At 38.5% G+C, this 22,856-nt stretch overlaps 1 protein-coding gene across 1 annotated transcript; it reads right to left on the bottom strand.

Annotated features, from left to right (window-relative positions):
* Positions 1-6,808: 6,808 nt before the first annotated feature.
* LOC137712272 (RING-H2 finger protein ATL20) lies at positions 6,809-22,644 on the bottom strand. The gene is made up of 2 exons (XM_088683623.1): positions 21,761-22,644; positions 6,809-7,423 (listed from the first exon to the last, which is right to left on the bottom strand). Exons 1-2 carry the CDS (start codon positions 22,611-22,613, stop codon positions 6,957-6,959), a joined length of 1,320 nt encoding a protein of 439 aa, XP_088539749.1. The 5' UTR covers positions 22,614-22,644; the 3' UTR covers positions 6,809-6,956.
* Between the last annotated feature and the right edge of the window lie 212 nt (positions 22,645-22,856).

Raw genomic sequence — 22,856 nt, 5'->3', positions numbered from 1 at the left:
CTTCCATACACATTTTCAGTTACAAACACTTCCATCTTCTCCCTAGCCGTGAGTCTCTTCATTTTCTGCATATTTTCTCTTCATTCTTCCATCTCCAACCACTCCCTACTCCATTCCACATACACCTAAAGCCCTTAAGCTCACCTTAGACCTTGTGCTACAACAACGAGGAAGAAAAGAGTGCTTAAACGTTCATACAATTCAAGTTTGAGTTGTTGGAATGTTTAGGTGTTTCTTTGATTTCAAAGTTTAAATTTAATTCTCTTTGTTTTGTACGTATGAGAAGGGAAGAGAAGAGTGCCTAAACGTTCATACAATTCACGTTTGAGTTGTTGGAATGTTTAGGTGTTTCTTTGATTTCAAAGTTATGAGGAACTAAACCCCCTTTAGCTAGGGGGTGATTCGAAACTATGTTTATATTTGCAATTTGAATTGATTACGTTTGGTTGGAATTTCATAAGTTGTGGATTCAATTCGTTTAACTGTTTGATTGATAACTTATTTATGTATGTTCATTGAGATTGCAAGCTTAATTTTCATGCATAAATATGACGCTAGAATATAAGTGAATTTCACCTAATCGCTATGAACTTATATTCACAAGTAGTGGAGGTTGCTTATAAACAATCGCGTTAAACGAATTCTTGGCATAAGTTTCATGCGTATTCCATAGTAACGAATGCCTCGTCGATGTTTATGATTTCCGTTGAACTTAATGATCTTTGTTGAATGTCTCTATCATGCGTATTCCATAGTTAGGGACTTTGATTAAGAATAATTTGGTTGTAATGCGTATTCCATTCAATCCAACGAATTTAGGGAAATCTGAAAGTTAATCTAAGCGGATCTAATTAACTTGGAGCATTGAGTTTCACAACTTATCGAAAGACCAACTGAGAATCAATTTTGTTTGCAAGTGTAACATGTGTGGAGAAGAACCCCTTGGCTATTCCATCATCCATATTTTTATCACATTCATATTTACATTTTGCCTTTAATTATATTCTGTCTTTTTAATTTAATATCGTCCAACCACAATTCCCCCCCTATTTTGTTAAGTCTTAATCATTCGTATTTGTTTTATTTTTGTATCTTTAAGCTTTTGGAGTCATAAACAATTGCAAATTCGTCTAAATCAAGTTCTAGCTTCTATTTGAGTCAATTTGATTGTTTTAGACAATTTGAGTTTTTCAAAGCCTTTCTGAGTCATAGTAGTCTTGTTAAGAGTATTTTAATTTAGTTTTTATGTTTTTAAGTCAATTTAGAAGGTTTTAGCAAGCCCTCCTAATCCCCGGTCTAGAACGATCCCTCACTTATCCATTCTACTACAATTGTCAAACGAGGGTTTAATTTGAGTGTCAAGTAAATCTCGCAACCATAGGGCGCAAGATGTATTAGCTGCTTCGATGACACGGCTATATTTGGCCAAGTATATTGAAAGATTGTATCAAGTACGCACAACGATGTGTACAATGTCAAATTCATGGGCCTATACAACGAGCCCCAGCTGAATTACTTTACTCGGCCACCAAACCCTAGCTTTTCAGAGGATGTGCCATGGACATAATTGGCAAAATTACGCCATCTTCCAGATTAGCTAAGCATGTTTGGATACTTGTCACAACAGACTACTTCACCAAATGGGTCGAAGTAAAGTCGTACGCCGTGTTAACGTTTACAAAAGTTTGTAATTTTGTGGAAGAAAATATCGTAACCAGATTCAGCATACCAGAAATGATCATAACAGATAGTGGTACGATCTTTACATCCGACTGGTTTAAGGAGTATACAGCAAATCTAAAAATTCGACAAGAGTAGTCTACACCGTATTACCTGCAGGTGAATGGACAAGCCAAAACAAGTAATAAAGTTTTGATCGGTATTCTCAAAAACATGGTAAAAGAGAGGCCCGGTATATGGCATTTAAAGTTAAATGAAGCGTTATGGGCTTATCGAACTTCATTCCGATCAGCCACCAGAATGACTTCATACACATTAACCTATGGACACGAAGTGTTGTTACCAGTCGAGCTAAGTATAAACTCACTGCGAGTAATTAAACAAAGTAGTTTGTTCAGTGCTAAATACAATCAAGCCCTGAGACAATAGTTAGAAGACTTGGAAGAAATTCGGCTTGACGCTTATAATTTATTGGTGGCACAAAAGAAGATTGTCGAGCAAGCCTATAATCAACGAGTCAAACAAAAAACATACGGAGATGGAGAGTTGGTTTGGTAAACTGTGCTGCCCATGGGGATTAAAGACCCTAGGTTCGGCAAATGGTCGCCGAATTGGGAAGGACCATTCGTCGTTCATAAAGTTTTTGGCAATGGGGCATACCACCTCAAGGATCGGACTAGTTGAATTCACAAGTTGACAATCAACAGGAAATTTTTAAAGAAATATTATCCAATCACTTGGGAAATGAGGGAATAGAGGCATTTCATTAAAATTGAAAAGATACAAGTGACACAAAATTAAAGCAGCCTACAAATATACAAAGTTCTAAAGGGTCGAATGAAGGAAGGCCTCGAGAGCGGCATTTAATTCTAGCCATCTTACTTCACCCATTGTAACCTCGGTTTGTTGCGTCTTCTTGTCAAGTTTCATTTGTTCGATCCGCCTCTCGCCAGTTGCAAACTCTGTCAACTTAGCCTTGTTCGATTCGAAATTCTTCTTGAGTTCAGAAGTAACCACCAATCTCTGTCGTTGAAGTTCCGTATTTTGATGGTTGAGATCGGCCAACCGTTTCTTCTGATTTTTTATCACCTCAAGCTTTGGTTGAATTGCTTCTTGAACAACCATTGCAGCCTTCAAGTCATATTCTGCTCGAAGAGCCCTCTCAAAAGTAGTAAAATATTCTCGAGTTCTCTCCAAGACCGATGACAAGTGAACAATAGATTCATTGCTTAATTGACCTTCAGATGCAAGGATGTTCAGACACTCTTCTACGGAGTCGAGGCCTTTATGCTCTAAAACTTGTGAAGTTGAAAGAGAAATGAGTTCTTGTAGTTTGACAAAGGCGTTGGTTTTGGTCACAGTTCTAGTAGGTTCGGTCGAGGTGGTTGAGGGTCTAGCCGTCACAGAAGTACTCAAGATGAGAGTGTCGAGCTTGACTTCCCACAAAGGCTGTACACGAAAAGATTTTAGGCAAAAGGAAAATCGTAAGGAATATAACAGAGAGAATTTTTTTTTAGACCTGCCGAGAGGAGACTTTGGCCATGTCCCCTGGTTCATTGCTTGAACTTAGAAAGCTTAATGGCTGAGCCCAGTGTTTAAGACTGCTTCTTAATTCACGCGGCCAATGAAGGTTATCTACATTCGATAGTCACTGAGGTGGCCAGGAAATATAGATAACACCCTTCAGCATATAGAATTTTCGGTGAAACGAATAATCGGGTACCTGAAATTTAATATTTTTCGGTTCACACTTGTTATAGTAAAAGTAACCAGAGAAAGGAATTGAGTCTTATAAAAGCCGAAGTAACTTCTTGAGGAAGAATGCCAAGGTCTTAATCCTGCGGATGGATTGGTGTCTCCACCATCACTTCAGGCCAGACAAGAGGCCATTTTCCATGATCGGCTGTAGGAGGATTGACCTGGTCAGTTACCCCAACCGCAGGTGGAGGATTGGTGGTAAGAGGATTAGTTGGTCGATGTCGACTCGCTAGCAGAACTTTCTTACTATCGTCATCCTGAAATAAGAGTTGTTAGCATTCAGAATCTAGTCAAAATTGCCAGTAACATAATCATACCTCTTCTTCCAGAACGACCACTTGTTTTGTTTTTAGATTCGAGGGGAGGGTGGTAGACTTCCTAACTTCCTCGACGAGCCTCACAACCATATGGCAGGTCGCAAGTGATGATAAATGACCTCCAGGAATTTCAGAGATCAGTTTCCTTAATGTCTTCTCATGTCGATGTTAGGAAGATAATAGAGGAGAGGTACATTCGCCGATGACAAATCTAGAATTCATCGTCCGACAAGTCTTTTAGGCCAAATAAATATTTAAAGATCTCTTCAGCCGAGTGGGGAAGAGTGGGTCGTAAGGCCAGCTCAAGGCCCATAGCTTCAAAAGAAGGGAAACTTGCAAGGTCTGGCCGTATCGTCGAGAAATAAACCTGTAACCAGAGCTGGAAAACCCAAAGCAGGCCGTTTTGGTGGTGTTCAATTTTCCCCACAATAGTCTCGGTCAAGCACCTAGTGAGATTAGCGAGAATGGTCGAACTAAGGGCCAGGACATGACCGTTGGCCAAGGTTTCAGTGACGGACATATTTTTGTCCAGGCATTTATTTGACTTAGCACAAAATATGTATTTGCTATAACAATAGAATAAGAAGGCCTCGTGTTCACCTTTCTTAAGATCTTCCTTTCTCGAGTCGTCGAAGTGAGTGATTAGAGTGTTGTAGTTGAAGAAGTTCTTATGTAGTTTTTGCGCGTCTTCTTTCAGCGATTTTTTGTTCTCCTTTGTCAAGGCTTCGACGGCATGTTCCTCGAAAATGGTTTTCAGGTCTAAGTCAAATTGGTACCCGGAAAGAGAATTGTCGACTAGGATGCCATAGGAGAGGTGGCGGTGATGTCCATCACTGTTAGGCCAAAGGTGCCAAGGGGAAGGACCATCGTATTGGTGGCCGAGCACCAAAAGCTTAGAGCAGCCATCATGGGTTCTCAATCCAAGTTAATTTCATTGGTCGAAAGTTTAATGGCATTGAAAATACCGAGAGCTTTCTATTTGTCGTCGAAATATGGCTCCATTCAAGTGACCCAAGAAGCCCAATTTGCAGTGGTCGAAGGCCAAACGCCTTGGGCTTAGCTGGTTCCCATTTCAGCCAACCATACCCTTGGATTTGTGCCCAAAATAATATTATTAGAAACGAGGGGCAATGTTTGGGCCCAAAATAATATTATTAGGCCGAGCTTAGGTTTATGTTCAGCCCAATGCTCTTCCAAAAATCATATGGGTCGTCCAGTTATCATAAGCCACCCAATTAGATCGACCGAGTCCTATTGCAAGAAGGATTGATTTCGATAAGAGCGAAGAAGTCGAGTCTTGGTGCGATAAAGAGGGTTTCAGAGTTGGAAATGCGGAGAAATAGGAGTGAATATGATTTATTATAGAAGCTTGGTTCAAAAACCTATTGGAACTAAGATTGGCTGAATCCTAATCAGAATAGATTTGGGAATTATAGTTCAGATACATTTCTAGTTTGGCTAGGAGTAAGTTTGCTGCTATATAAAAAGGGTAGTGCATCATTCAAGCCCTTCAATTCAACACACAAACTGCCCTGCGCAAACCCTTGCTCTATGCGAAACCTTTCAACAACCTTGAGATTTTTTGTTTTTTTTTTTTTTTGTGCCAACACTTCATCAATTTCGATAAACAGCACAGTGAAGGCAACTGGTGACATCTTCAGTTTGGATAAACAATACTGTTGCCGTAGAATCAACCGACCGCGAAGCACCTTCAGTTTAGATAAACAACATTGCGTCGAGCCGACTGGTTATCTATCCAAGTCTCGGTCAAGAAGGATTTTCGAATCCTTATTGGCAGAGGTCATCTCATTAGCCTTCTCAGCAAAGTGAGGTGTTATATGTTACTATATTCGGCACATTGAAAGCTGAATTTGATATTGAACTTCGCAAGACTAGCAACCTTATCTTCAGGCGCTAGAAACCGAAGGCCGAGACGTGTTTCTTCCTCGGCCATAGTCGCAAGATCAAGAAGTCAACAGCGTGCCCAACGCCACATCAACATATTTTACTCCCTGGTCGAACTCGGCCGACGAGTTGGCACGCCTTGCACATAACCGAATGGCGTAGTTAGCTTATTAATTACTCGGCCTGCACGCCACATAGACTTAGTAGTTTTTAGGGTCAACATAATCACAAAACTCCATTTTCTAAATTGTTGAGAATGAATCCCACATTGACGAAATGGGGGGCTTTGCATGGGTTTATAAGAGGTTGGGTTACTCCTCATATTACCAATTAGTTTTATGGTGGAACCCCAGCTTTCTTCATGGTATCTAAGCAGTTTATCCCACGTGTAAAGGCAAACAACCATACACACTCTACGTCACCCCGTTATGTTGTCCACATGTTACGTTTGAAAATTCACCACACGTGAGGGGGCATGTTGAGAATGAATTCCACATTGATAAGAGGAGAGAGTCGAGGGACCTTGTATGGGCTTATAAGAGGTTGGAAAACACTCTTCATATGATCAATTGGTTTTATGGTAAAACCAACGTTCTTCATATATGACTCGTTATCAGGTGGTAATAACAAATTCGTCGGCACAGCAACGTTATTGTAGGTTTCACTGTTGAGGCAAGACAGGTTCATAATTCAATGCTGCTCATCTTGAGACATGCAGTTGAGGAACGTGTGGTTTTCAAGGCCATGCAGGTAGAAGAAGGGTGAATCTCTAAGACTGATGTCATGGTCGAGGAACCGCTTAGGGAAACAGTGGTGGTGTCATTGATTGATATGATTTGGTGCCAGTAGTCTATGCTCTCAACGTTGAAGTCCCCGGATAATGCCACAGTGAGAATGGTTTGGGTTTGGTTGTTACATATGAGAGATTAAACCTTGGATACCTTGGATACCCACAACTTGAGGGTTGAAGGTTGCTTAGCCGAAAAGGGAATCAAACCGGTTGGCTGCCATCGGCACATTTTGATCCACCATAGGTGGTAGCTCGTAGTGTTTGAGGGAGGAAGAGAACAAGAAGAATAAGCAGGTGAAGATTTCTAAGTTAGCCATATGATAGCCGCTGAAAACCAGACTAATATGGGAAATCGCCATAGCAAACCCAGTAAACAACCTCGTTTGATTATTGTAGTAGTACAAAACAATCATTTGTCTCCAGCTATTGCAAGCCCGAATATATATATACAAATCAAATCACAACCATACCTAAATTATGGCAAAAAATAACACGACAATCAAAATCTATGGTGATGCTATAGAAAAAGTTGAAGACGATATTGAGGAAGAATGGGTAGCAACAGATGAGCCCTCTGGTGAATTCCTACAAACCGGGCATGTCGCATTCATTTTAAGCCATTCGTCTATGCAACTAGCATGGAAATAATGATTACACTCTGGTATAGTCCTCAACGCTTCCATGGCCTCGTACTCACTTAAACATATTGAGCACGTGTTGTCGTTGGGCTTGGCCAATCTCTTACTCTCTCCGAGCAAAGTCTTGGGGTACGATTGAATGGTTGGGCCATCAAGCCCTATTGTAACGAAGGTTGGTTGCCGAGAAGCTAAGGTGGAGAGATCCATGCTTGGCTGATGGCGACGAGTGTGAGCCTTTATCCTGCCGAAGGCACAACTTGCGAGTCCAATGATGCACAATAGTCCGGGTATTCCCACGCCTATGATTATACCATATTTTGCACTTCTTGGAAGACCTGAACGTGAAAGACCATAGGAATTGCAATTGGTTAGTTCATATATTCAGTTCATTTTCAATGGAATGGACATCAGTATTAATATAAAAACTTTCGTTAGTAAATAGATGGCAGAAGATATGTTTCGTTTGGAGTGTTTGACATGTATATGTGAACATAAGTTGAGGAAAAAATTAAATAAATTTCAATATTTTGCAAAGTTAGAGTCTATTTGGTACACTACTTATATCCAAGTTTTTAAACTAAAAAACAATTTTCAAGTTTTAGGCCTTAAAAACTTATTGGGTAAGACTATTTTCAAAAACTGAACTCAAGACTAACTCAAAAATATAGTCAATTCTCTAAAAACATAAAAGATAAGTTTTTAGAGTTTTGAAACTTAAACTTACTGTTTTTTTTTTCTCTCCCTCCTCCCCTCTCACTCCAAATCTATCTCTCGTTTCTCCTTCTCTCCTTTTTTTTTATTTTTTTTTATTTTACCTTTTTTGTCTCTCCTCCAATCTGCTCTTTTTATTCTCTCGGTTCTTTCTCTCACTCCTCTTTCTCTCTTTCTCGTCCAATCCTGTCTCTTCTTTCTCTTTCCTTCAATCATCTCTTACTTTATTTCCTCATCTCTCCTCTTTCTCCCTCTCCTGTGAACCCCTCTATTTAGATCTTTTTGTCTAGTTTAAATCATAAATTTAAAATTTTTAAATCGCAAACCAATTAAGTTTTTTAGTCTTAAGAAAAAATTGTTTTCAAGAAATATTTTGAGAAATGATAAAAAATTTCAAATAGAATACCAAACAAGCCCTTAGATATTTTCCTAAGTTTTAAATTTGTTTTCTCAACTAACACTTTATTTGAATGATCGGTGCATGAATTCAGATCATAAGTGGTGTCTAATTAAGAATTTTTTTTTTTTTTTTAATAATCTAGTCTATTGATCACACTCTAAATTACAAAAACTATATTACTAGTGTACAAAAAATGTTTTATGGATCACTAGGTGATTCCAATGAATGATGGTTTCACTCGTCTTTATATTTATATCAAGGATATGTAGAATAAGTGAATGTGCATTTAGTGTTTTAATCTCAATCTTTAATATCAAATTAAAATATTATGTTGATCAAGAGAAAGAAAGTTAACTATCTTAAATTATTATGATCAAATGTTAAACTATGACAACTGCATTCAGGTCAGGTCAACACCCAATTTCTTTGAGAGGACATGATCATGACGTTAAAGGTTTTAAAACGGTAAGTTGGTATGCATGGAACTTTCAGTCAAGTTCGGCGCTTGTGCATCCCTTATTTCTTGTTTGACTACAAGAACACAGAGATCACGATAATCCCAAAAATCTAAGGTGGCACTTTAATAAAGCTACCAGGCTACGCGGGATTACCTAATTCCACGCAGTAGATTTGCTTTTTCTTCTTCTAACGACTGAAAGATATGTTCAACCTCGAGGGGCACATGCAACATTACCCCTCCCCAAGCATTCACTTATTCAATATTTGCTTACTTGGCTAGACACAGTGTCCTCTCTTGATCGAGGTTCGTTCGACTCAGGTGGAATGTTCGTATTCTATGTACAATAGTCAACTAAACATAGAAGATGCAGAGTGATTTCACATTTCTCGGTTAAGTTCAAATAGCAGTACCTTTTGTCCCATAACACCGATCGAAGATGTATAAATGGTTACAAAGAATTACAAGATTGGAAGAAATCCTAATTACAATAAGTCAACTCAGTTTAATTGTGCTGGCCGCACTTTAACAAGAATAATTATACCATGAATTAAGTAATTTGTATGTATCCTTCCTTTTAAACAAAAAAACAAAAAAAAAAAAAAAAATATTTATTTTGATGAGTAAAGTTTATGTCTCATTGCAACTTTTTTTTTTAATTATAAAAATAAATAAATAAATTAAAAAGATTGTCTTACTGCCAATTTGAATCATATATTTGACAAAACTAAACTTTATTAAAAAATTTGTCTTACTACCAATGATCTAGATGAAAAAGTTAACAATCTAAACAACATATATATCGTAATGAATAACACTTGCATCCGCTAATGTGGGCATGCAAATATTCTCTTATTTGCGAATAACGTATCTCGACCAAATGAAAATTTGATATTACCCTTTGAAACTATATTTTCCTCTACTAAAACCCATCTCCTTTTGTTTTCTTGAATAAAGCTCATTGACTAGCCTCCAACTAAACAAATTCTTTAATTAAGTTTGACTTTTCAAATTGTGTATTTTTCAAATGCCTAAACTACCCCTATTAATACTTGGATGGGGTTTTTGGATCACTTACTTGTTATATCTATTTAATTAATTATATATATTTTACAAAAATAATCATGCCATTCATTGTATATTCAATGTATTAACTTTCAAATTGTTATAACGTGCCAATTGAAAAATAATAATACTAATTTCATAATTTTGTGCATTACATATATAAGTTAATTTACCTACCAACACAACAATAAACCTAAAACAGCTTCGGCTAATATTCCAATCCCTAATACACAAAACAAAAGCTATATGTTCCGCACAATTCTTACCTACAAAATAGTCTAAGTTACCTATTACATCAAACCAAAATTTAAAGGGTCTAATTTACCTACATGATTTATGTGCATTAGATTAAAAGTTTATTTAATTGCCTACAAGCACAAACCCACAACATTCAAACATTATCTAATATCACTTCTTTTTTTTTTTTTTTTTTTTTGGAATAGATAAATTAATTTAAATGTAGGTAAATTAGTATAATATTAATAAGTAGGTAAATTAATTTAAATGTAGGTAAATTAGTATATTATTTTATAAGTAGGTAAATAAATTTAAATGTAGGTAAATTTGTGACAACCCGTTCCAAATTTTACGTTTTTATTTTATTTTAAAAGCGTGAATTTACTAAATTGCCCTAGAGGCAAGGACTTTGACTTCCGTTGACCATCGACTTGAGAGATGTGGGACTTATTCTTTAAGCATATCCTCGTAGTACTCTTTGGTACGAACGTATAGGCGAAAGCCGTTTGCGCGTCCGGATTATAACGGTATAGTTACGGACGTTCGAAATTGGTTATTCAAGGTTTAGTGTGTATTTAAACTAAGAAGCCCAAAATCAGAAACGGAGGGAGGAAAAAAAAAAAAAAAAAAAAAAAAAAAAAAAAAAAAAAGGGAAGAGAGCTTCCCGTGCACCCATACCCGCGCCACCACGAGACCATCTTCCAAGGCCGATTCCGGCCAACTCCGGTGGATTTTTTCGATGCCACCACCACCATCTTGAAGCTCTCATTCCCCTATACAAAACCCACCCAAGAACCACCTTGATTGACCATGGTATGAGGCGGTTTGAGGCCACGAAAGTTGACGAAAATCAATGGTGCTCCGGCCACCCTTTTCAATTTTCCGGCAAATCGGCAAAGCAATGGCCGATGCCACCACTTGGGCTTTGTAGCCCATCATCCCAGGAGCAAAACCCAACCAACCTTGACCCCGTTGGACCACCGTAGACGACGAATCGACGTCGGGAAGTTTTAGGCATCCGCCGGCTTCGTGGGCAAAATTGACCATCTTCCGTCCACTTTTGGACTTCGTGGCAGGTATGAAAGTTGCTCCACTCACTGAGATCTTCATTTCTGTGAAGTTTGAGAATTTTTGGAAATAGTTGGATTTTCCGACGAGTCGGGGCGGCCGACCGCCACCCGCGGCGGTGCGTGCGGCGGCGCGTGGCCAGTGGGCCGCCAATGTTATTTTTAGGCTATGTCAAATGTCTTGAATTCAGTTTTGTCATTTGAATGACGTAGGTTGATCGTTGGAACCTAAATTCGTTATGATACGTTACTTGATAAAAATGTGAATCGATGATCCGACCGTTGGATCGTCATCAAAATTGGATACATTATAATATGTAATATTTAAAGATTATAGGAATTTACGGATCGGGAATCCTACTTACGGATCTTCCTGAATTGGATTTGTAAGTTAGTAAAATAAATGTTCACGGCCACTTGTTTTAGGCAATTGGCGGAGATCTGACCGTTGGATCGTAATGAAATTTTAATATGTTATTCTAGAAACATATTTTGGATCGTTGGGAGTTGTGGATTGAAAATCTGATATGCGGATCTTCCGGGTCAAGTTATACAGGGTTGTAAACCCTACCGTCGATCTTTGATCGACGGTTGACTTGTGGTCAATGGGTATCAAACTATTTCAGAATGTCGTTGAGGTTGTGTTTTATGTGAATTTCGTATTCCATGGATAAGAGTTCTGAGATGTGATTTGATAATTGGCCACAGGGACCGATCATTCAGGACGCCTCGATGCGCGTGCTAGAGAAGTATAGTGTGGACTCCAGGTGAGTGGATCTTTTCCTTTTTATTGTGCATATTATTGAGAGTTCTATCGATACTTTTAAATTGATTAGGTATATTACCTTCATATAATTATTGTGAATGCTTGAAGTACCTATATGAACTACGAATGGCTTGATCCCTGTTTAGGGTACGTAGGCAGTCTAACGAGACGTTAGATGCAGCCATAAAATATTTGAGACAAAAGCCTTATTTGGGAAATTGAGTAATGCGAAGGAAATTGATAAAGACAAGTTTTAGTTTTGTGAATTAGTTAGTTAATTAGTGTTAATTGTGTTATTATGGATAATTATCCCTGAAAATAAGTAGTTACTGAGTAGAGCGTTATTGATTGTACATTTCACACCGTATTGTTTATAATTGAGAATGTTTCGACATGGTTGAGTATTAGATTGCATCATGATATATCCATATGTATATTACTTGCATATAATTATTGGGAATGCTTTCAAGTGCAAAGGTGAACTCAGGACACCCAGGTAAGTTCAGGTGAGTTTATGGTACTAGTTGAATCGATTACGTTATAGCATGACTACAGTTATGAGTTAGGCAACTTCGATACTGTCGTACTGGTTGCTATGAGTTGCACATGTTATATTGAGATGCATTGAGAGCTCATAAACTTGCACCCCGGTGTTAGTGCTCCCGCCCGTGGCCAGGGCACAGTCCTTCACGTGATGTTCACCTCCCGCACCTTATGCTCACCTTGGATTCAAGGTAGGTGCACAGCCCTGTCGTACAGACCACTTTAGGTGGTTCCGACTCGTAGGTGACCCGCGATTATTCGCCCAGTCTTCACGTGATCGTAGTACTTATTTACACCCAGGCTTGTCGTACAGACCACTTTAGGTGGTTCCGACTCGTGTGCAGGTATACTTATTGAGCTATGGGCTAGCCAGGATTGATGAGATATGGATAAGTCGTACAGGTCATTATAGGTGACTCCGACTTATATGCTAGCCAGGATTGATGAGATATGAATAAGTCGTACAGGTCACTATAGGTGACTCCGACTTATATGCTAGCCAGGATTGATGAGATATGAATAAGTCGTACAGGTCACTATAGGTGACTCCGACTTATATGCTAGCCATGATTGATGAGATATGGATAAGTCGTACAGGTCATTATAGGTGACTCCGACTTATATGCTAGCCAGGATTGATGAGATATGAATAAGTCGTACAGGTCACTATAGGTGACTCCGACTTATATGCTAGCCATGATTGATGAGATATGGATAAGTCGTACAGGTCATTATAGGTGACTCCGACTTATATGCTAGCCAGGATTGATGAGATATGAATAAGTCGTACAGGTCACTATAGGTGACTCCGACTTATATGCTAGCCAGGATTGATGAGATATGGATAAGTCGTACAGGTCACTATAGGTGACTCCGACTTATATGCTAGCCAGGATTGATGAGATATGAATAAGTCGTACAGGTCACTATAGGTGACTCCGACTTATATGCTAGCCATGATTGATGAGATATGGATAAGTCGTACAGGTCATTATAGGTGACTCCGACTTATATGCTAGCCAGGATTGATGAGATATGAATAAGTCGTACAGGTCACTATAGGTGACTCCGACTTATATGCTAGCCAGGATTGATGAGATATGGATAAGTCGTACAGGTCACTATAGGTGACTCCGACTTATATGCTAGCCATGATTGATGAGATATGGATAAGTCGTACAGGTCACTATAGGTGACTCCGACTTATATGCTAGCCATGATTGATGAGATACGGATAAGTTGTACATGTCATTTTAGATGACTCTGACTGATATATCACTTTGTATTGATTTAGTTCATTTGGCCTACTTATTAATGTATGGTGGATTTGATGGCAAACCGTGGTTTTGGTCATTTCTGAGTATGGTTTGGATATATGTATATATGTTGTACTGTCTTATAGAAAACGATACGGATTTTACATTTAGGGGCATTACTTTTAGAGAGGTAGTAACTTTGGGAAGCTTGGTTTTATTGCTTACTCACACCTTCTGTTTGGTGCCCTCCAGGTTTTAGCTGCTGAGTTTGTATCGACAAGAATATGTGGCGAATCTTAGTATTGATGGATATTTTTGAGGGTATGATTCTTACCCACATTACTGTACCTTACTTATGCTCTGACATCGCGTGTGAAATGGGTTCGCTCCCACTCATAGCGCACTCTGGTATTTAGACACTTTTAGATTCAAATTCATTCACTTTTTATACACTATCACATTTTATGGCTTCGTCACCTTCCAGGTGTCGGCCAGCACAGCTTGATTCAGGGTCCAAGTGGACTTTCTGGGTCGGGGTGTGTCAGTTTGGTATCAGAGCATATGTTGGGCAGTATTGTGTTCATCACACGCGTGATGTGAGCACTCTTGGTTTTTGTGTTTGACGTTCAAATGATGCCACCTCGTCGAATATGGAAAAGTATGCTAACTTTTCTTAAGTTTTGGACAATTATGTTGTCTTCACGACATTTTATAAAATCATTTTGGCGGTTGTCCTTAGAATTAAAACGAAGATTTTCCTTGTGGAGGAAAGGTATAAAAGTGAGGCGAGTTGATGGCCTAAGTAAATGTTTTGATAATCATGTATCGCCAGAGATATTACCAAATAATTCTATTATTGTCCTACCGCCGTTAGTATTGATTCTTTAAAGATTGGAAATCTTAGTTAGTCTTGATTTCTTAGTAACATTTCGTGGAAGATCATCTGAGGGATAATTATTGGTCGGTCCCTATTAGCACTAATATCTTCAAGCATACTTGGATTCATGTTGGATCTTTAGGAGGAAGATCGAATGTCAATGAAGTCTTTTTGAAAGTAGATATTAAGCAAGGTCTTTTTCTAGCATTGAGATTTTTCAATCAACGCTATTCCAGATTTTTGCTTTCGTAGTTGTACTTATTAAATGTGTGAGAATAGGCTTGCGAATGTAAGTTGTCATATCCTGGGAGTTGTAGAAATCCGAAAAGCAATCATCAAATCCCCCTAGGATCAATGAACTACTTCGCTTGAGCCGAATAAATTAGGATCGTGGAAGCTTAGGAATAAGCTTTGCAATAAGACGTTAAACTCATGATTGTTGTTTTACCTTATCACTTATTTAGGTAAACGAAAACCCTTTGACTAACCACCTCTCGATCACTTCCATAGACATTAGAATCGAAATGCGGGATGATATCTCACTGTTAGATTGTTATAAGTGTCGAGGAAACTGTGAAGACCTTTTAGTTCGTGTCGTAGAGTTGGTTAGTAGTACTGTAAATTTCGAGGACGTATACTTTTGGCGTCATATCCCAAAAATCCTACCGCGGATACCACCACATTGTTAAGTTGGTATGGCAACATGACGGAGTATTGCTTTTACTTTTCACGATTAGAATCGTTTGAAACGAATCATCTTATTCATTGACCTAAAGTCAACAGTCATCACCTTATTTCGAAGGCTAAATGACACTTCTCGGTGGAGATTTTGATGATGCATGATGATTGTCGATTGATGTGATAAGTCAATTCGGATTTAGACTTTCTTAGTATGTTAACGCTTATGTTTCTCGGTGGTAGAACCGCTAAAGATGAACCATCATACTTCTGACCTAGAATTAACAATTTCTAATTTCATTGGAATATTGATTGGGACTCTTATGTAGAAAAGTGTGTCCAAATCTTCATTGATCTTAGAACTTTTTATTACATTTACTTTTTGAAACAAGCTAAGTTCTGTCAGAGGCAATAGTAGAATTAAATTAGCATCTATGAGTGCACTATCGTGTATCTACTCTCGCACATTTCCAACTTGTCCTTTTCTATTTAATTGGGAAGTATCTTTTTATATGCGCAGTTCGAGATATGTGGTATATGTAAAGAATGTGAAATTCATTAATCGTGATGCTAAACCGATGATACGCCTATATGATGTTCTAATTGGTGGTTGTTTACTTAAGTAGAAAACAATATTCTTCTTGCTCTAAAAATTGAAGTATTGGCAATAGTTATTTCCTTAAAATGGGTGTTGAAATTTCAACAACAAGACACTTGTGAAGACCACTAAGATAGAAGTGGGATGTAGTCAACCTCTTCGGGTGATGTGATTTAGAAGTTCCCTTTGTGACGTGATCAAAAGTGGAAGTAGGGAAGAGATAAAATCGAGGCTTCCTTTGATGTGTTTTAAATGAATCCTCACTCTAGATGGACCTTGCTTTTGATTAATGTCGTGGGGATATGGAGGATATAGAGTTCAAACTTCCTTGGGCAACTACAATTTTCTAATTGCGTCCAGAGGACGATGACTTTTTGAGAAAACTACTCCTAGACTTCTATACAAATTCAACAAATAGAAACCTGACAAGATTATCATCTTGGTGTATTTATATTTCATCGTGTTACATGTTTCACTTCCAAGCCTTGGAAGTCGTTATGAAGGTTTTGAGTATTGGAAGTTGTTCAGTATCGCATTTCTAACCCTAGATTAACGATTAGTTTGAAATGAGTTACTCAGACCTTTGTGGACGAGTTGTATCTTGTTTGTCCCACCAGTAGCATGGTTGCAGTATATCTTTATCTCCATTCTAGTCATTTGTAACCATAGTTACAATTTCAGGTTAACTATGGTATCATTGGGGTTGATGTATGGAGATTTTACGCACATCGATGGACGCATACTTTTGTTAGAATTATGGGTAACTACGGTTACATTCCTGTTTAGGAGTATGGTATCCTTCGAAATATAATACAAATATTGTATGTGCAGCTTGTGATTTATAACAGATTATTGCGAACAAATTGAGATTGTGATGTAGAAAATTTATGTTATTGACGATGTTGCCTCAGAAGGTAGTGAATGAGTACGATCGAGGCTGGTATGTGTATTTTCCATTGAGGGGCAAGATGGTAATATTGCACCCTCGGGAATTGTTACTTGCTTATCAAGACGACAGTGAATTGTCAATATTGTGAACTGCATACCATAATATTAATAACTTATTCGTTGGGTTATTAAGCAAATAAACAAGTAGATTATTCTACGTTAATATTTGTATTTACTTATTTAATTCGTTAATGGTTGTTTGGGCTTGACCCAAAAATATTACATGCTTAATTTCGAAGTACGTTACGCTTTGAACACGTTTATGAGAGGATAGTAGGAATTTGGAGGCATGAAAGAAGAGTCACTACGCTCCGATCATGACGGAATGTCATCCTCTTTTATGTAGTCGCCATCACTTTGTATCTTCCTCGTGTATGTATTTACATACATATATCTCTTTAATTTTGAGTATTCTACTTTGGACTGATGATTTTAAATTTCGAGGACGAAATTTTCTTAAGGTGGGTAGATTGTGACAACCCGTTCCAAATTTTACGTTTTTATTTTATTTTAAAAGCGTGAATTTACTAAATTGCCCTAGAGGCAAGGACTTTGACTTCCGTTGACCATCGACTTGAGAGATGTGGGACTTATTCTTTAAGCATATCCTCGTAGTACTCTTTGGTACGAACGTATAGGCGAAAGCCGTTTGCGCGTCCGGATTATAACGGTATAGTTACGGACGTTCGAAATTGGTTATTCAAGGTTTAGTGTGTATTTAAACTAAGAAGCCCAAAATCAGAAACGGAGGGAGGAAAAAAAAAAAAAAAAAAAAAAAAAAAAAAAAAAAAAAAAAAAAAAAAAAGGGAAGAGAGCTTCCCGTGCACCCATACCCGCGCCACCACGAGACCATCTTCCAAGGCCGATTCCGGCCAACTCCGGTGGATTTTTTCGATGCCACCACCACCATCTTGAAGCTCTCATTCCCCTCTACAAAACCCACCCAAGAACCACCTTGATTGACCATGTTATGAGGCGGTTTGAGGCCACGAAAGTTGACGAAAATCAATGGTGCTCCGGCCACCCTTTTCAATTTTCCGGCAAATCGGCAAAGCAATGGCCGATGCCACCACTTGGGCTTTGTAGCCCATCATCCCAGGAGCAAAACCCAACCAACCTTGACCCCGTTGGACCACCGTAGACGACGAATCGACGTCGGGAAGTTTTAGGCATCCGCCGGCTTCGTGGGCAAAATTGACCATCTTCCGTCCACTTTTGGACTTCGTGGCAGGTATGAAAGTTGCTCCACTCACTGAGATCTTCATTTCTGTGAAGTTTGAGAATTTTTGGAAATAGTTGGATTTTCCGACGAGTCGGGGCGGCCGACCGCCACCCGCGGCGGTGCGTGCGGCGGCGCGTGGCCAGTGGGCCGCCAATGTTATTTTTAGGCTATGTCAAATGTCTTGAATTCAGTTTTGTCATTTGAATGACGTAGGTTGATCGTTGGAACCTAAATTCGTTATGATACGTTACTTGATAAAAATGTGAATCGATGATCCGACCGTTGGATCGTCATCAAAATTGGATACATTATAATATGTAATATTTAAAGATTATAGGAATTTACGGATCGGGAATCCTACTTACGGATCTTCCTGAATTGGATTTGTAAGTTAGTAAAATAAATGTTCATGGCCACTTGTTTTAGGCAATTGGCGGAGATCTGACCGTTGGATCGTAATGAAATTTTAATATGTTATTCTAGAAACATATTTTGGATCGTTGGGAGTTGTGGATTGAAAATCTGATATGCGGATCTTCCGGGTCAAGTTATACAGGGTTGTAAACCCTACCGTCGATCTTTGATCGACGGTTGACTTGTGGTCAATGGGTATCAAACTATTTCAGAATGTCGTTGAGGTTGTGTTTTATGTGAATTTCGTATTCCATGGATAAGAGTTCTGAGATGTGATTTGATAATTGGCCACAGGGACCGATCATTCAGGACGCCTCGATGCGCGTGCTAGAGAAGTATAGTGTGGACTCCAGGTGAGTGGATCTTTTCCTTTTTATTGTGCATATTATTGAGAGTTCTATCGATACTTTTAAATTGATTAGGTATATTACCTTCATATAATTATTGTGAATGCTTGAAGTACCTATATGAACTACGAATGGCTTGATCCCTGTTTAGGGTACGTAGGCAGTCTAACGAGACGTTAGATGCAGCCATAAAATATTTGAGACAAAAGCCTTATTTGGGAAATTGAGTAATGCGAAGGAAATTGATAAAGACAAGTTTTAGTTTTGTGAATTAGTTAGTTAATTAGTGTTAATTGTGTTATTATGGATAATTATCCCTGAAAATAAGTAGTTACTGAGTAGAGCGTTATTGATTGTACATTTCACACCGTATTGTTTATAATTGAGAATGTTTCGACATGGTTGAGTATTAGATTGCATCATGATATATCCATATGTATATTACTTGCATATAATTATTGGGAATGCTTTCAAGTGCAAAGGTGAACTCAGGACACCCAGGTAAGTTCAGGTGAGTTTATGGTACTAGTTGAATCGATTACGTTATAGCATGACTACAGTTATGAGTTAGGCAACTTCGATACTGTCGTACTGGTTGCTATGAGTTGCACATGTTATATTGAGATGCATTGAGAGCTCATAAACTTGCACCCCGGTGTTAGTGCTCCCGCCCGTGGCCAGGGCACAGTCCTTCACGTGATGTTCACCTCCCGCACCTTATGCTCACCTTGGATTCAAGGTAGGTGCACAGCCCTGTCGTACAGACCACTTTAGGTGGTTCCGACTCGTAGGTGACCCGCGATTATTCGCCCAGTCTTCACGTGATCGTAGCACTTATTTACACCCAGGCCTGTCGTACAGACCACTTTAGGTGGTTCCGACTCGTGTGCAGGTATACTTATTGAGCTATGGGCTAGCCAGGATTGATGAGATATGGATAAGTCGTACAGGTCATTATAGGTGACTCCGACTTATATGCTAGCCAGGATTGATGAGATATGAATAAGTCGTACAGGTCACTATAGGTGACTCCGACTTATATGCTAGCCAGGATTGATGAGATATGAATAAGTCGTACAGGTCACTATAGGTGACTCCGACTTATATGCTAGCCATGATTGATGAGATATGGATAAGTCGTACAGGTCATTATAGGTGACTCCGACTTATATGCTAGCCAGGATTGATGAGATATGAATAAGTCGTACAGGTCACTATAGGTGACTCCGACTTATATGCTAGCCAGGATTGATGAGATATGGATAAGTCGTACAGGTCACTATAGGTGACTCCGACTTATATGCTAGCCAGGATTGATGAGATATGAATAAGTCGTACAGGTCACTATAGGTGACTCCGACTTATATGCTAGCCATGATTGATGAGATATGGATAAGTCGTACAGGTCATTATAGGTGACTCCGACTTATATGCTAGCCAGGATTGATGAGATATGAATAAGTCGTACAGGTCACTATAGGTGACTCCGACTTATATGCTAGCCAGGACTGATGAGATATGGATAAGTCGTACAGGTCACTATAGGTGACTCCGACTTATATGCTAGCCATGATTGATGAGATATGGATAAGTCGTACAGGTCACTATAGGTGACTCCGACTTATATGCTAGCCATGATTGATGAGATACGGATAAGTTGTACATGTCATTTTAGATGACTCTGACTGATATATCACTTTGTATTGATTTAGTTCATTTGGCCTACTTATTAATGTATGGTGGATTTGATGGCAAACCGTGGTTTTGGTCATTTCTAAGTATGGTTTGGATATATGTATATATGTTGTACTGTCTTATGGAAAACGATACGGATTTTACATTTAGGGGCATTACTTTTAGAGAGGTAGTAACTTTGGGAAGCTTGGTTTTATTGCTTACTCACACCTTCTGTTTGGTGCCCTCCAGGTTTTAGCTGCTGAGTTTGTATCGACAAGAATATGTGGCGAATCTTAGTATTGATGGATATTTTTGAGGGTATGATTCTTACCCACATTACTGTACCTTACTTATGCTCTGACATCGCGTGTGAAATGGGTTCGCTCCCACTCATAGCGCACTCTGGTATTTAGACACTTTTAGATTCAAATTCATTCACTTTTTATACACTATCACATTTTATGGCTTCGTCACCTTCCAGGTGTCGGCCAGCACAGCTTGATTCAGGGTCCAAGTGGACTTTCTGGGTCGGGGTGTGTCAAAATTAGTATAATATTTGTATGTAGGTAATTACATGATTCAAAATGCAGTTTATTAGTATAATATTTTATAAGTAGGTAAATTAATTTAAATGTAGGTAAATTAATTACATAATTCAAACAATATTATTTTTCCCGTACAAGATTGTCTTTCTCTTTTAAATTTGGTAAATTAATTTATATATGTTGCTAATATTTATGATACAAGAAAGGTAAAATATCCATATGGATTTAATTGCTCATCATAATTAGGATGAGTAATAACATTTATTGACCAAATTAGGATTCTATGGCATAAGTTGTAATTGTATTGTAATAGTTGGTCATATATTTGTCTACATGGTAGTTTATTTGAAATTTGGATTTTATTTGAATGTTTAAATTTAGATGGGTTTTTATTTGGAAAATAAAAGTTTCAAGGGCCTATATCTAAAGAACTCATAAATCAATGATCAATTTTCATTTGAAGATCACTCCTACAAAAAATAGTTCGAATTGGATTTCGTTTTATCATCCAAATGTATCAAATAAATGAAATAGTTCATCATGAATATGTTTCTTGGTATTTACACTATCGATTTGTTCTATACATTTGTATGATTAAATGATCTCCAATTGAAATAATTTTTTGTAGAGATATCTCCGATTGAAAAAAATTTAACAAGTCCGATTATTGATTCTACTTATAGTCACCCAAACTTGTATATTATAACCAAGAGTGAGTGTTATTAATAAATTTCAAGATGTGTTCAAAGATAAAAGATTTATTTGTATAAGCCATGAAAATCAAGAGCAGAGTTAGCAGCTTAATTATACGCAAGTAACCTATAAAATAGTACATATAGTGGAGTAATTGGAAAATTAACCTACCTTCACTCTTAGCCTTAGGAATATTCGAGCACACAATCCGATCAGCATCTCTGTTAAACCCACAATCTCCACCACAGGCTTCACAATCACGACGGTCAGGCGTTGACCAAGTCAACACAACACCATCCCCAACATGCCCAAACAAATCCGCAATCTCATCAGCAGCTGTAGTCGGAACCATAACACTAGAAATCACCTGACACAAAACCTCTGACGGTGACGGTGACGGTGACGGTGACGGTGACAGCGAAGCTGACGAAGACGACATTGACTGAAGCCAATTTTCGTACTCCCCCGACCGAACAGCTAACACCATGTGATTCTCAGTGCTGAGACAGGAAATAATCGTGGCTACGGGTATCGACATCGCGTGGCTTGCTCCTGCCAGAGAGGAGCAGTTGAGGAAGGTGAGGTTCTGGACTCTGTCGACGTGGAACGGCGTGCCGTGGAGGTTGAAGGTGTTGTCTACGAACCGTTTGGGGAGGCAGTGGTTGGGGTCGTTAATGTAAAGCGTTTGGAACTCGTAGTCGATGCCTTGGACTATGAAGTTGTCGGAAGATGCTGGGAGGGTGAGTGTGGTCATGATTGGGGTTTGGTTGCTGCATGAGAGGTCAAACCCTGGATTGTTGTACCCACAGCGTGGGGATTGGAGGTTTCGAAGCCAGAAAGGGAATTGAACCGGAGGTCCGCCGGGGCAGTTTGATGCAGGGCAGATGGAATAACCCCTTGTTGGATGGAAGAAGAAGATCAAGAAAAGTAAGAATAATGAGAAGAGTTGTAAGGCAGCCATTTGATAGTACTGGAAGTTGTTTGGTGAAAGCCTTAGCCAGGTAGGCATTGTGTAGGGGTTCATAGCTGCTATATATGAGTGTCTTATAAATAAGAGTAAATTACTAACACTAAGACATTCAAGAGTAGATTATATTCCCTTCTATTCTCATCCTCTTCTCTCTTCTCTTCTTATAGATTGCTTTTTTATCTTCTTTTGACGATTAAAAAATTATCACAAAAATTTGACGTGGTTTAACCGAACCATTTAAATAGGAGAAGAGAGAAGGAAAGAAAAACTAAAAGGGGTAAAAAATCATATTCATAA

Source organism: Pyrus communis, chromosome 14, assembly GCF_041283825.1.
Source record: "Pyrus communis isolate YQ-2024b chromosome 14, ASM4128382v1, whole genome shotgun sequence".
NCBI classification, from domain to species: domain Eukaryota; kingdom Viridiplantae; phylum Streptophyta; class Magnoliopsida; order Rosales; family Rosaceae; genus Pyrus; species Pyrus communis.
Note: the sequence above shows the minus strand (reverse complement) of the source record. Positions and strands in the feature narration are given on the sequence as shown.

Excerpts from the sequence above, each read along its gene's own strand:
- LOC137712272 (XM_088683623.1), bottom strand. The coding sequence starts at position 22,613 with ATGAACCCCTACACAATGCCTACCTGGCTAAGGCTTTCACCAAACAAC. Across the intron at positions 7,424-21,760 it reads TCCTAAGGCTAAGAGTGAAG|GTCTTCCAAGAAGTGCAAAA; the intron begins GTAGGTTAATTT and ends TTTCACGTTCAG.